General features: G+C 39.6%; 2 protein-coding genes across 3 annotated transcripts; both read left to right on the top strand.

The window, feature by feature from the left end:
• Nucleotides 1–1,631: 1,631 nt before the first annotated feature.
• On the top strand, nt 1,632–5,727 carry LOC143880823 (uncharacterized). Its single transcript, XM_077383801.1, has 2 exons — nt 1,632–2,228; nt 5,251–5,727. The coding sequence occupies exons 1-2, from the start codon at nt 1,677–1,679 to the stop codon at nt 5,725–5,727; spliced, it is 1,029 nt and encodes a 342-aa protein (XP_077239916.1). The 5' UTR covers nt 1,632–1,676.
• A 3,719-nt stretch (nt 5,728–9,446) lies between these two features.
• On the top strand, nt 9,447–13,978 carry LOC143881510 (protein FAR1-RELATED SEQUENCE 5-like). 2 transcript variants are annotated; one of them, XR_013251957.1, is made up of 5 exons: nt 9,447–9,642; nt 10,303–12,493; nt 12,590–12,679; nt 13,048–13,242; nt 13,793–13,978. XR_013251957.1 is itself a non-coding variant. In XM_077384609.1 (4 exons), the coding sequence occupies exons 2-3, from the start codon at nt 10,325–10,327 to the stop codon at nt 12,659–12,661; spliced, it is 2,241 nt and encodes a 746-aa protein (XP_077240724.1). In that variant the 5' UTR covers nt 9,447–9,642; nt 10,303–10,324; the 3' UTR covers nt 12,662–12,679; nt 13,793–13,978. The 2 variants fall into 2 exon arrangements, 1 of the variants encoding a protein (XP_077240724.1); XM_077384609.1 differs by lacking the exon at nt 13,048–13,242.
• Nucleotides 13,979–14,304: the final 326 nt, after the last annotated feature.

The raw sequence follows: 14,304 nt of genomic DNA, 5'->3' as shown, positions 1-14,304 counted from the left end.
CCTAATTGCTAATTTATGCTAGCTGCCTATTCTAGTTAGGTTACTCTATTCAACCCACTTGCCTAATCTAGCCCCATGATGATCCAACAGTGTGAATTCAACACAATCTGACTATGAGATCCCACATATTCTAACATCCCCCCTCAAATGTATGTGGATTGGAAATCAACGTACGTTTGATTATAATGAAATTCCCCAATAAGAAAATAAAATTGTCCCCATAAGAAAATAAAATCTTTTGATTGGAACCGCACTGCCAAAGTTTGATGATGAATATGCCTTGATGTTGTTACAGAATGCATATTGCCTAAGAAGACGCTGCTTGTTGATTTGCCGTGAAGAGATGGATGAGAACAAATCATAGCCTCAATGGGCTAGGCAAGAATCAAGCCTCGATGGGCGAGTAGTATTGGGTCACTATGGACCAATGCCAGAATGGGCAAGAAATGGGTCACTATGGACCAATGCCGGAATGAGCAACAAAAGGGTCTTGTAGACCAATGCCAGAATGGGCAACAAGAGGGTCATTATGATCCTATGCCAAAATGGGCAAGAAAATGGTCACTATGGACCAATGCCAGAATGGGCAACAAAAGGGTCCCTATGGACCAATGCCGGATTAATGAACAAGAAATCAGCCATGATGGACCAATGGTGTGAATTCAACACAATCTGACTATGAGATCCCACATATTCTAACATATGTTTACACCCTTTTAATTACAACTTTTTTCAATAAAGGATTACGTCCATTCTTTAAGCACTTAATGCATTTTTACAAAAGCAACTAACCAACTAAAATGATCTAGGCCATCGATCTTGTAAAGGCCACATCCACCGCTAGGATTAATTCCTAACAGCTTCAACTCCTAAAATCTTCCTGTCGAACCCAAAGTGTAACCTAGGAGAATATGAAGAATGCTAGACTGAGGGGCGCCCATGGGAAAATCGGATGAAAGGGTGCCCCTATTGGTTGAGTGTAACCATTGCAAGAGCCCAATGACAACGTCACCCCATTTAAAATTAAGTAGAATTTTTTGGAACCATCTTAGATTTGAGGCTTAGGTTCACCCTAGTTACTGGTTACAACCTATTTCTGGTGTGGCCCAACAAATGAGCTGTTTGGATCATCCAACAAAGTGAACCCCAAAACTCACTTGTTGTCATACTCTGGTTGGCTTATCTATTTGTAAATTTATACAAGTCGCAACTCATTTTTTCAAGTGATAGAACCCATAAGCCCAATGTAAATTTACACTTGTAGAAACTCATTTTTTAATTAGAAAGTAGAATCGATGTAGGGTTTTCCATTTTCTAAAAACTCAATTGCCTACTACGAGTAATGAAAAATGGGTTAGTAGAGAGGATTTCTAAGACCACGTAGGGATAGAAATAGGTCTATAATATACTAACCATAACAAAACTAGTAGAGAGCCATAACCGTGCCGATTTGTTTGGTTTCAGCGTACGCTGTCTTCCCATTTTTTAATTTTATAGGTAGTACAAAGATAGCGTCTTCGTGGGACCCTTCTTTTCTTGAAAGCAATAAGGGTCTCCAACTCTTTCTTCCATCGTCTCCTATAAATAGTATTCGCTACTAAATTAGACTTCACAAATACAACAAACAAACCTTTCAAGAAGTAGAAGAAGGCAGCAAGTGACAGAAACCAACTAGGATGGCTAACAAGTCTCTACTTGCAATGATTTTACTAGTTCTAGCAAGCCTCCATGTTGGGCATTGCTTATCTCCCCTTGGATCTTGCCATCCCAGCGGCTACTTACGAGGAAAGACTGGCCATTGCAACACGGAGAACGACTCCGACTGTTGCAAGGCTGGCAAGTTGTACCCACAGTACCGTTGCTCCCCTCCGACCACCGGTGACACTCCGGCAACCATGACCATCAACAGCTTTGCCAAAGGCGGTGATGGTGGAGGCCCTTCCGAGTGTGACAGCCAATACCATAGCGATGCTGAGTTTGTTGTGGCATTATCTACGGGGTGGTATAACGGTGGAAGTCGTTGCCTGAACAACATCAAGATCAATGCCAATGGAAGATCTGTGATGGCCAAGGTGGTTGATGAGTGCGATTCAGTTTATGGGTGCGATTCCGATCATGACTTCCAGCCACCGTGTCCCTACAACATTGTGGATGCATCTCCTGCGGTGTGGAAGGCACTAGGGATCCCAAAATCGGAGATTGGCGACTATGATATCACTTGGTCTGATGCCTGAAACCAGCTTAGCTTATTTTCTTGTACTTAGTAGGAAGAAGGAAACATGTCATACTGTTAACATTTTACTTATATCTATGTAAACTTGTTGGGGTCATCCATATAAAATTTCATGCTTGTTCACATGACTGTGTATGCTTGTTCATATATATTTACTATGCTAGTTTGTTATTTATTATCCCTTCGTACCCCAAATATCGCTCGCTGATTTACACCTAATGATGTGTTCAAACAAGTTATGAGAAATATATCTCTTCAAAAGGAATTTGACCTTGGCATTCACCATCCTCTATATTTTCAATATGTATGCATTTTCTTATATATCATCATGAGCCACATTGGCATTACTGTAAACAACCTCACATAAATCTTCTCCCACTAGATAAGACTTAGACCTAGCAAAATCGACCCGTGCCCGCGGGTCGACCCAACCTACCTGCAAATTTGCGAGTTTGGGTTGGCATTTGAGTGACCTGTCATAAGTGACCCATGGGTCACCTCACCCGCCAAAACATGGGTTGGGTCAGGTGAACCCGCGGGTACCCGTTCGGTTCGGTTTTGAGGTAGACCCATAATCGAACCATATGCAATCGGTTCCCATAATTTGGAACCAGAACCGAACCACTTATTTTTGGAACTGAACCGAATCAGAACCGAACTTGATCGGTTCGGTTCTGGGTTTACCCAACCTTTATTTTTAAGATTTTCTCCCATTTATTGGATGAATGAATGGAATGCATGGGCTCATTTATCATACTATGGAAATATTTTTTCCCATTTATTTGAGGAAGCATGTTTCAATTTCTATGAAGGTGCTTAAGGGTTTGATATATCTTCATCAAGCATAAGTAAACCATTCTCACGGAACTGTTATGGGGAGGGGGGTGATTTTATCTATTAGGGGTGTCATGACTCTTGGTTCGGCTCTCGGTTCCAGGAACCCAAACCCAGAACCGAACCAAGTGCAATTGGTTCCCAAACATCTGGAAAAGAACCGAACCATTTAAATTTGGAACCGAACCGAACCGAACCAAATAGGTCGGTTCGGTTCAGTTCTTCGGGTTGAGCCGGAACCATGTCCACCCCTACCCGTGGATACCCGCATTTCATTTTTTCTTTTTCTTTTTCTTTCTTTATTTTTGTTCGAGTAGATACCAGCTACATTTAACTCGCAACAAAGAGCAATTTTCAGATAAAAGAGGGGATTTCTCTCTTTTGGAGGGTACTCAAGGCATTTTGTTTTACTTCATTGAGAAGCAATCCATACGAACCGTGAGATCAAAGAAAAAGAAAAATGGACGGTCTAGATTAAGAGGAAATGCAACCTAGTATAAAATGGTTCGTTTGCAATGGGGGTACTCCAAGCATTTTTTCTAAGTCTCTTCTTTTGTTTTTGTTGCTATAATTTCCTTATTCACGGAAAAAAAAAACTCTTTGGTTAAAAATTGCGGGTTGCCTGCTGTTGGCCCAACCCATCCCCAGCTGGTGCAGGTCCCCTAAGTGTTGACCCGTAGGGATGTGGGTCATTTTTACCCAACCCGTTTGACCCACACCCGCATGAATTGCGGGTAACCCAACCCAACCCAACCCACCCATTTGCTAGATCTAATAAGACTCCATACATGTTTTCCATATCTAATAGTTTGTTTGATTTAGTGACTCAATGCCGAGTTCACTAACTCTTTGGTCGTACCCATTTATGAAGCACTGATTGAAATTCTTTACCAAGGAAATAGTTGGAGGGGTCGAGAGAGGTTAATCCATAACAAGGAAGAGAATCCGTGATGAGAAATCAGCTGATGCTGGTATAGATAGATATGAGAGAGAGAGAGAGAGAGAGAGAGAGAGAGAGAGAGAGAGAGCAGATGTGCAAGTTAAATTTGGCAGGAAAACTTGGGAAAAGTCCCCTTTTTCCTCTTCTGTTCAACAGAAATCGGATTGTCAGAAACTCGTGAGAAATAAACATAATATTTGTCTATTTCCACGTCAGTAATGGAAAGTTTCTGAGGAAACCAAGAAAACAAATATTTTTTGCATTTTAACAGAAAACTCAAGGGGTTTCCCTTTCTTTTCCACTTCTCATAAACCAACCGAACATAAATCTGTTTGGATTGCAAGAATATTGTGAAAAAGTTGGGAAAGGAAAAATATTTCTAAAATTTCTTACTTTATTTTTTACATACGATAAATATAATTGGAACCTACCTATTCAATTTTTATTTAGAGGGACCTTTATTTTTTCTGTGCGAATTTTATTCTTTCTCTTCAATCTAGACCGTTGATCTGTCCATGATCAATGATAGCCAGTTTAGGTTTTACTTTCACCCACACTAACCGAGTTTATTGTAATACTCTGGTTCTGGCTTATCTATTTTTACCTTTGTGAATTCTTAAAAACTTTGTTTTCTCCAAAGACTTTTAATTGAAATTCAAGTGATAGAAACCATAAGGCCAATTACCATTCAAAAAAGAAAAAGAAAAAAACAGACCATAAGGCCAATGTAAACTTTTATCTACACGAAAGGCCACAAGTGGCAACTTAACTTGTTCTTAAGTGGGGTATTCCATTTTCTTAACTGAATTGACTACTACTTTGGCAATTTAGTAATTGATGAAAGATTTGGGTTAGTGGAGAACAAAATATTAAAGAGGATTTCTAAGATCACAAAAAAGTTGAGAGCCGTAGCCTTGCCGATTTGTTTGGTCTTGGCATACGTTGTCTTCCCATTCTAGTTCATTGCACAGGTAGTACAAAGATAGAGTCTACATGGGACCCCGCCTTTTTTTTTCTTGAAAGCTATGAGGGGTCTCTAACTCTTCTTTCCATAATCCCCCTATAAATAGCATGCACTACTAAATTACACTTCACAACTACAGCAAACCAACCTTTCAATTAGAAAAAAGAAGAAGAAGGCAAGAGATAGAAACCACCAAGAATGGCTAGAAAGTCTCTACTTGCAATGGTTTTACTAGTTCTAGCAAGCCTCCATGTTGGCCATTGCTATTCTTCACTTGGATCTTGCCATCCCAGCGGCTACTTGCGAGGCAAGACTGGAAATTGCAACAGGGAGAACGACTCTGACTGTTGCGAGGCCGGAAAGTTGTACCCACAGTACCATTGCTCCCCTCCCATCACCGGCGACACTTCGGCAACCATGACCATCAACAGCTTTGCCAAAGGTGGTGATGGCGGAGGCCCCTCGGAGTGTGACAACAAATACCATAGTGACGATGAGTTTGTCGTGGCATTGTCTACTGGGTGGTACAATGGTGGAAGCCGTTGTTTGAACAGCATTAAGATCACTGCCAATGGAAGATCCGTGATGGCCAAGGTCGTTGATGAGTGTGATTCAGTTTATGGGTGCGATTCTGATCACGACTTCCAGCCGCCGTGCCCCTACAACATTGTGGATGCATCTCCTGCTGTGTGGAAGGCATTGGGGATACCAAAATCCGAGATTGGCGACTATGATATCACATGGTCTGATGCCTAAAACAAGCTTATAGTCGCTCTTACCATGCCGTACTATGTTAATATGTTACTTATACTTTCTCTGTCCATGTATACTTATTGGTATACATATATAAGTTCATACTATCCGCATTGTCATGTCTGAATTTTTTTTTTCAGAAAAGGATCCCATTAAATAAATAAAAAAGATTACAAGTCGACATTTTGGGTAGAGACTGCCCCATATACAAGTAATCGCTAGAAGTTCCCGGTTCAGGCCCTTATCTTAGGCACTGTTCATTTGAGAACATGCCAACTGATTGTGAGTCCAAAACCAACTATTTGACTCAAAATTAAACGTAAATTTGAGTCCAATAATTGGTTTTGGACTCACAATCTGCTGGCATAATCTTAAACAAACAGGGCCTTAGTGAGGTAATCAGCTTAATCGTTGACACTTTTAGGGATTAGAGATATAAAGTAACATCCATGCAAAATCTTTTATCTCATCCAAAAGCTTGGCGGGTCTTCATTGACCTACGTATGGGAAGATATTGCAATGTATTTTATTGACGGGCTGCCTATTTCAAAAGAAAATTCTACTAGATTCATTGTTGTAGATCGATACGCACATTTCAATGCAATATCTCATCCATATACAGACGTAGGAGTTGCTCAAAGTATGTTTTGAGCAAATCTTTCGATTGCATGGTATGCTGATGCAGGGTAAGTACACCAGGAAGCTAATCCCTAGTTTGTGAGTGGTTGATTTCGGGATTGGTTGTGAAATCAATGAAAGCCTTCAACAATGTCTTTGCCACTAAGTTAGCTAGGCAATTATACTAACTGAGAGCAATTCAAATTCTGTGAAGACACTTCATTATTAGGTCAGACAAAGCTTGAGAGAGGAACCGATTTTACCTTCAACAATTATCAAGGTAGGCAATTACTGTGTTAACATGGCAGCATACTGTCATGAGTGCGTTCCCACTTTCAACTCCTCAATTAATTAGGACTTTGAAACCAATTGCAAATCAAGAATGCAAGAGTTTGAACAATAATTTCCATCCAAACATATCCAACAACAACTAGAATACTAACCGTGCTGAATTTGATTGTAATTTCACTCCATAATTGCACACAGACAGCCACAAATCAGTTTCTAAATCAACTTTCAGACAGCAAGGATTTTAGAGACCAAGAATTCTGCAATGTTTTAGTACTTCCCGATATATTTGTGTCCCAGAATATGACTGTTTTTCAATGTAGCAATGATCTAGGAATTTATTGTGGACGATTGCATATCTCGGTTCGGGGCGTGACACAACATCTCTCTTGGGGTAAAAAAAATATCAGCAGTAGGCTTCTATTTCTTCCTCCCCAGGTTTGAAAACAAGGGTCGCTGAAGGAAATCCATCTCAAAAATGCCAGTTTTGGTGGGTCTTGGTTCCCTGTTTTGGTGAAGGGGATGGTGTTTCAACTTTTGAAAAAAAATTGTGACTTTGTTCTTATAGAGCAATATTGACAATTTTTTTTGAAGAATGTATGGAAGAAATGGGACTACCCATGGCCTAAAGGCTGTAATGTTAAAAGTTCTAATTTTATGGCCTTGCATTAGAAAATTCTTGAATTGGCAACATCACTAGGTTTTAGAAGGTTCTTGGGCTCAAAGTTTTGCTTAGAAAGTTGCTAAAGTTAGCCCCAAGAGCCCAAACGAATTTCGCTGAGAATGGAAAGCTTACAGGGAGATTTCTTCTCCTATATATATGACCCTTGGTCCCTCTTCCTTACTCTTACATGTTTTGCATCTCTTGAGATGACTAAGGACAGTAAAAGGGAGAAAAGAGCAACGGGACTTTCCGAGTCGTCTTCAAGCTCGGGAAAGATCAAAGGTTCTTGATCGGATTGAAGCAAGCGAAGAACGGCAATATATGGCACATTGTATAAATCTCTCTCTCTCTCTCTCTCTCTCTCAGGAAAAGAGAAGTTTTCGTTGATTTGAATGCCAAAGATCCCAAGAGATCGATTCAATTAATGTTAGTTAACATGTAATCCACAAAGAGATAATACAAATTTTCAATGTATTTTTCTTTTCTTTTTAGCATCCAAGCAAATGCTAATGATATTCACTAAAACATTATTCAGGAATGTTAATGTTATTGTTGCTAATGTAATCCCAGGAACATTTGATTAGCATTTTTTTTTATCCATGGGAGATCTAAGATATATTTTTTTCTAATTATAATTTTCTTGAGCATTTCTGTTTAGTTAAAAAAAAAAAAAAGTGAATATCGAGGCTCTTCACTCTGAATTTTCTTTTACAGACCTGCACTTTTATCAGTCTGGTAAGAGCATATGATCATCATCCGCATTTTTTGGAGACCGGCAGAGAATTCGTGAGCTTCGTTCACTGCTGCTCGACGCTTCTTCCAACCTTGTTGACAAATTAGTGTGAAGTTATCTGGTTCAGGATCATATCATGCCTCTCTTGTAGCCTGGCCAATCTCCCTTCTTCTTGTTTGAGAGCTTCCCTTATTATTTTCGATTTTTCCATGATAATTTCCCAGCTTTGCCATTACTTTAGATTTGGCAAACAGAGGAGAAGTGATGCAGAGAAGCCCATGAGAACACAAATAGCACGGCTGAAATCCATGGAGTCTCATCAGAAAGAAGTGTGGAACAGAAGATGAAAGGAAATGGAAAATGTCACAATCTGTTTTTCATCCGTATCAAAGACAAATCAGTTTTCTCAAACAATGATGAGAGAAAAAGTCTCACAATCAACCCATATAATACAGTTTTAGCACTTCTAAATGAATATGAACTATTCAAAATTACATGTTTGCTCCTCTTGAATTTGAATTACCCTCTCCTTTTTTGCACTACAACATCCCAAGGGTTTATGTAAGATTAAATCATCCAAGCAAGGCAGCCAATCTCAAGAACAGCTCATCCATGGACTTCTAACCCCCACGTGGAACAGCCTCATTGGGTCCAGTTAATAGAAAATATAAACCACTTGGGCTGATCACCCGACCCGCATCCACCCTAACCGAAGATAACATGGGTCGGGTTTAGAAATCATGGGTCTTGAGTAGGGTCGGGTTTTAAATTCGAAAACCCAACTCATTCTTGTGTATGGCCGGGTTTAAAGGGAAAAAAAAACCCGAAACCCGAAACACAACCCGACTCATATGGGTGTACTCTGACTTTCTTAAATATATCTTGATTAACATAGCAAATTATTTTCCAATATATTGATACGATTGTTTTCACAGAGGTGATCATGTCTATTATGTGAAAATATAGTGTCCTTGATGATGACATAAATTTAGAGATTTTTGGTGTGAAGCTTTATTTATTTATTTTTTTACAATCTTTAAAATTAATCACCATCCTACGCTAAAAAATGAAAACCTGACCCAACCCGACCCAACTTGAGAAACTATCTTGGGTAGGGTTGGGTTTACGAATCTCAGGTTTTTCTATAAAAAATTTGACCCGACCCGAGATAATTCTCGGGTAGCGTAAGGTTTTGGAAAATCCGACCCGCCCGACCCGAGTTGCACCCCTATAAACCACCATCAATCAGTTAATCCAAACTGCAAGTAAATTAATTATTTGAAAACAGAGTTTTTTGAGAAAATCAATAATAGTTAAAAAAAACAGAGTATTTTTTGTATATTCTAACAGATTAATGGTACTAATAAACCATAAACATGGTTCAATACTGCAATGTTCATTTGGTTCTTCTGGTTCTTCCTTTTACGATTTTCGTGAAACCTCCTCATTGGTTCCCGTGGTGGGCCCCACAATCAGAGTTAAAAAAAAAAGAAAAATAACCCTAGACACTGAATACTCTCGACCTAACTCTCGTGTTGGAAGAGGAGAAGGTGATTTTGAGCCCTCGATTTTGTGCCGATTCTTCGTCTTCTCCATTCCAAAACCTTCAACTCAGGTCAGTCCTCTCTTTTCCAAACTCTATTTTGTTTTTTTTTTGTTTTTTTTTTGTTTTTCCTTTTAATTTTTAGATTAGGGTTGGTATTTTCATTTTTCCCCCCTCAGTTTAGGGTTTATATTTGGAGAAAATGGGTAAAAAGAGTTAAACATTTCTTACAAGAATCTCGGTTTACCCAAGAATCTTTGCCTTTGATGCAACAAATACAAACCCTAAACTGAGAAAATGGATAAAAATAGTGTTAGTAAACTTCACAGTTTTTACAAGAATCTCGGTTTACCCAACAACTAGGGTTTTCAGTTCCATGAGTGAGGAGGGTGAGAAATGGCTGAAAACAGGGAAACGGAAAACCCTGTAGAGAAGAGTGCCCTGTAGATTATTACAGAGAAAACACCCATGTTCTGACAACAACAAACCATAGTAACAAGCCATTAACACCCTCTGAACTCTCAAATTAATAAGTAACCAACAATGATGATACGAAATGCTTGGGAGTTTTTTTATTTGAACAAAAACTGGAAGTTTAGAAATTGTTCCTCGAAGTTTAGGTTATATAAATATTGACAATGCCAGTGACTATTTTATAAACTTGATTAAGCTTATTCATTTCTGTTATGGTAGCATCCTTATGAAGTTTTGGGTTTTTGTTATCTGTGGCAGAAACGCTTCGTGCCGTGGTAAAATGGATGATTCTTCATCATTCGCTTCTGGGTTTCCTATCGACGAAGCATGTGGTACATCCTCAAGGTTTTCCGTTGATCAAGGGGAAGATTTAAATGAAGGTAATCGAGTACAAGTTGATGAAGATAGGAATGACGAGGAGAGTGTCGTAAACAGACCATTTGTTGGCCGGGAGTTTGATAGCTTTGATGATGCCTACCTATGTTATAATACTTATGCCCTGAATGAAGGTTTTGGAGTGCGAATATCCAGTACGTCCAAGTCGGCGAAGACATACGAAGTGATATCTAGAAAGTATGTATGTGACAAGGAGGGGAGGAAAGATTCTAATGATAAGAGACAGGCTGGTAGGGAAGTGATTCCGCGCCGCACTGTTAGAGTTGGTTGTGAGGCGAAGATGGTAATCAAATTGAGAGACGGGAAGTGGAGAGTGACAGTCTTTGAAGAGAAACATTCTCATGAACTTACCTCTCCACTTAGAAGAGGCATGCATCGTTCACATAATCGACTCTTTAAGGCGGAAAGTTGTAGGAATCTGATGGATGTTTTTAGAGTAAAGAAGAAGAACAATATGGGCCAAGACGCTGTGATAGTGGCCGATCGTCTCCAACAGAAACGAGCTGAAGAGCGGGACTTCTTTTTTTCAATTGAGTTGGACACTGGGTGTACATTGAGATCCATGTTCTGGGCTGATTCGAGGGCTAGAGATTCGTACATGAGCTTCAGTGATGTGATTGTTTTTGATATGACTTATAGGACCAATATGTATTTGGTACCCTTTGCACCATTTACAGGAGTCAATCATCATAGGCAGTCTACCCTGTTCGGATGTGCACTCCTCGCCGATGAGACTGAGGAAACCTTGACTTGGTTGTTTAGGCAGTGGCTGCAATGTATGCATGGGAAAGCTCCGGGAACTATCATAACCCATATGGACGTGGCGTTGCGAAATGCAATTAGGAATGTCTTTCCAAATACCCGTCACCGGTTCTGTTCCTGGCACATTGGTAAGCTCCTAGTTGAGAATGTTGCAGCCATAAGAGATCCAAATAGTGAGTTTCCGAAGGATTACAACCGTTGGTATGGCACGAGTGATATAAATGAATGCCAGATGGAATGGGGAAGATTGGTGGACAAATATAAGATTGATGAGAAGGATTGGCTAGCGAAGATGTGGGAACTAAGGACTCATTGGGTGCCGGCATATTGGAGAGATACTTTCACTGCAGGCATGACTTCTAGTCAGCGCAGTGAAAGCATGAACGCTTTCTTCGTTGGTTTTGTTAACCAGAAGACTTCTCTGCATGATTTTGTGGATCAATATGAGAAAGCGCTTGCTGACCGTCGTAAGAAGGAAATAAAAGAAGATTTTAAGTCGAAAAATTCAAAGGCGACAATGACTACAGGTAGCCCATTGGAAGAGGAGCCTGGGAAATGCTATACAAGGACAAATTTTGGCCTATTTCTGGTTGAGCTTAATGGTATTAATAATTATTGGGGTAAGAAATGTGGTAAAACTGGGAATGAGTCAACCTACCAAGTGGTACGCAAAGGTGAAGATTTTGAAACAACAAAAGGGTGTACAGTTGTGTACAATGATTCCGAAGGTGTTAGTGCGACTTGTGATTGCGTGATGTTTGAGACTTCAGGAATATTGTGCAGTCATATCTTGAAAATATTTGACAAGAAGCAATTATCTTCTATTCCCGAGCCTTATATCCTAAGGAGATGGACAATTGACGCGAGATATCATTTGGTGAGTGGAGTTCCTACAAGTGAAGCTGGTAATGAAGGTGCTACTCCGTTCAGGAGGTGGTGCCTGATGGCAAAACGACGAAGAGTGGACGAGGAACTTGATAACGATGATAATATTTTCAACAAGTTGGATGAATTTTACTCTGGATTATTGGTTGAAATTGAGCAGAGGAAGAAAGACAAGCAACTTCACTCACCAGTATTTGGCAGCCAAGTGCAGTCTAACTCTGTTCCCATTCAAATACATGGGATATCTATTCGAGATCCCGAAGTTGTGGAGACCAAGGGCCGACCGTCGGAAGCTTCACGCTTAAAATCTCTGTTGGAGGTCTCCCAATCCAGGATGGGGAAACGGAAGTGCGGAGGTTGTGGGGAGTTAGGACATAATCTGAGAACCTGTAAAAACAAGGCCAAGGTTTGACTTTGAGTTATTTTCTATATGCACATACTCTCTTTTATCTATGCTACAATTTTGTTCCGATTATTAGTAAGAATTTATTGTTGCTAATAGATGACTGCACTGGAAGACCAAGACAAAGAGGAAGAGGAAGAGGAAGAGGAAGAGGCATATATTGCTTCGTGACATTGCTCCATTATCTAGGTATGTGGTAGTTTAATATTTTCCTTCCTTTAATACTATGCTTTGCAGTCCATTTCAAAAAAAATACTATGCTTTGCAGATGGAGTAGCTTCCATCTTGAATAAGAATCTACAGCTGGTTCTGGACTTAAAATCACTCATCCAACCTGCACCACTGTTAGAAACATTGTATTGGATTTGACTGTAAACCCATCCATATCTTAACTGGCCAACACAGGCTTAATTCTCACAATTTCCGGACATAAAAACACAATTTTGTTGGGGTTCAGAATTCTAAGAAACTTTTTTTAGCATGGCTTCTGAAAATTGAATGTCTTTTTTGAACTTGAGACTGATATAAGTACTTAAATCTTTGGCTGTGAATTGCAGTTGGTTTTTATGCATCTATATCAACAAACAGAAGTTTTTTAGTTAGCTTAAAGAGGACAGGATTTGGGCTCAACAATTAGATCCAACAGTATCCATTTGATCTACATCCTACAATCTCAAATTATTTTGGAATGAGACCCAAACGTAGCTGCAAAGTCCGATGGAGCGTCTTATATCCGATTGGAGGGCATTAAAGTATGAAAACACCCTTCATATTTTTGTTCAATTATCTCTATTCATTAGGGGCATCTCTATTCGTGAGCTGTATTTTCAAAACTTTTAAAAGTCCTACTCAACACCACAAACAACATTTCATTTCTTTAGGTTTTAGTCAAGTTGATGATTATCCTCTCCCCCTTTAACTAGATGACATGGCACCCAAAATGAACCAAAACATTTGGTAAACGTTTCATTTTTTTATGTTTTCACGTCATGCATGATTATACCTATTTTCAGATTTTGATTTACATTTTTATACCCAATCACGTCTGCCTTGGCTTACCAGTTTTGATGCATGTGAGGGTCTTACTATTCTGTTTTGCGCTCAGTCCTGCTAAAATGCGAAATGCGAAATGCGAAATATTTGAATGTATGTTTTATGACGAGCATTTCTGATTCGGCTTTACTGGAAGAACCGATTTTAGCTTGTCTTTTTTTTTTTTTGGCATGCTAAGACCCAACTAGATTAGTATTATACCACTTGCTAAGCGTTTAACTCACTCTGTTATTACCTTATGTTTTTCAGATTCTGATGATTAATTGGGATTGCGATGGGGGATTCTACTGTGAGTGAGGAATGGCTGAGTCGGACGGTTGTGATTGGTGTGAACTCTATTGAATTACTGTGAACAATTATTAATAGTGGCTTCATGGAAAGTTGTCTTGCGGATTTGTTATTGCTTTAAATTAATGGAAGAGTTTAGTTGCTCTACTTACATGTGGTGATCGTTTGGAATTTTGGATGGCCTTACATGCCTCTGAATGGGATTTCATGGGGGCCTTACATGTCTCCGAATGGGATTTCATGGGCATGCAACGCTCTCACGTGCCTAGCCATGAGCTCGGTTCGGGGCATGACAATTGGACTTTGATGTGTACTATGAGTCGAGCCCTACAAGCCACAACCAATGGGTCGATGGGTTTGGTTTCTTTATTTGTGTAGGCATTTTACCCCTTTTGAAAGAATCAACGATGGGTTGAATAAAAATGTGTGCTTGCCTCTGCAACCTATGAGTCTGATATCCCTTTGTCTCGGTG

The sequence above is a fragment of the Tasmannia lanceolata genome, unplaced genomic scaffold (genome assembly GCF_043159265.1).
Source record: "Tasmannia lanceolata isolate RefF3 unplaced genomic scaffold, GAP_Taslan_0.1 ptg000007l, whole genome shotgun sequence".
Lineage (NCBI taxonomy): Eukaryota > Viridiplantae > Streptophyta > Magnoliopsida > Canellales > Winteraceae > Tasmannia > Tasmannia lanceolata.
This window is presented reverse-complemented; position numbering and strand designations above follow the sequence as displayed.

Excerpts from the sequence above, each read along its gene's own strand:
- LOC143880823 (XM_077383801.1), top strand. The coding sequence starts at position 1,677 with ATGGCTAACAAGTCTCTACTTGCAATGATTTTACTAGTTCTAGCAAGC. Across the intron at positions 2,229-5,250 it reads ATGATATCACTTGGTCTGAT|TCTTGCCATCCCAGCGGCTA; the intron begins GCCTGAAACCAG and ends TCTTCACTTGGA.
- LOC143881510 (XM_077384609.1), top strand. The coding sequence starts at position 10,325 with ATGGATGATTCTTCATCATTCGCTTCTGGGTTTCCTATCGACGAAGCA. Across the intron at positions 12,494-12,589 it reads CCTGTAAAAACAAGGCCAAG|ATGACTGCACTGGAAGACCA; the intron begins GTTTGACTTTGA and ends TGTTGCTAATAG.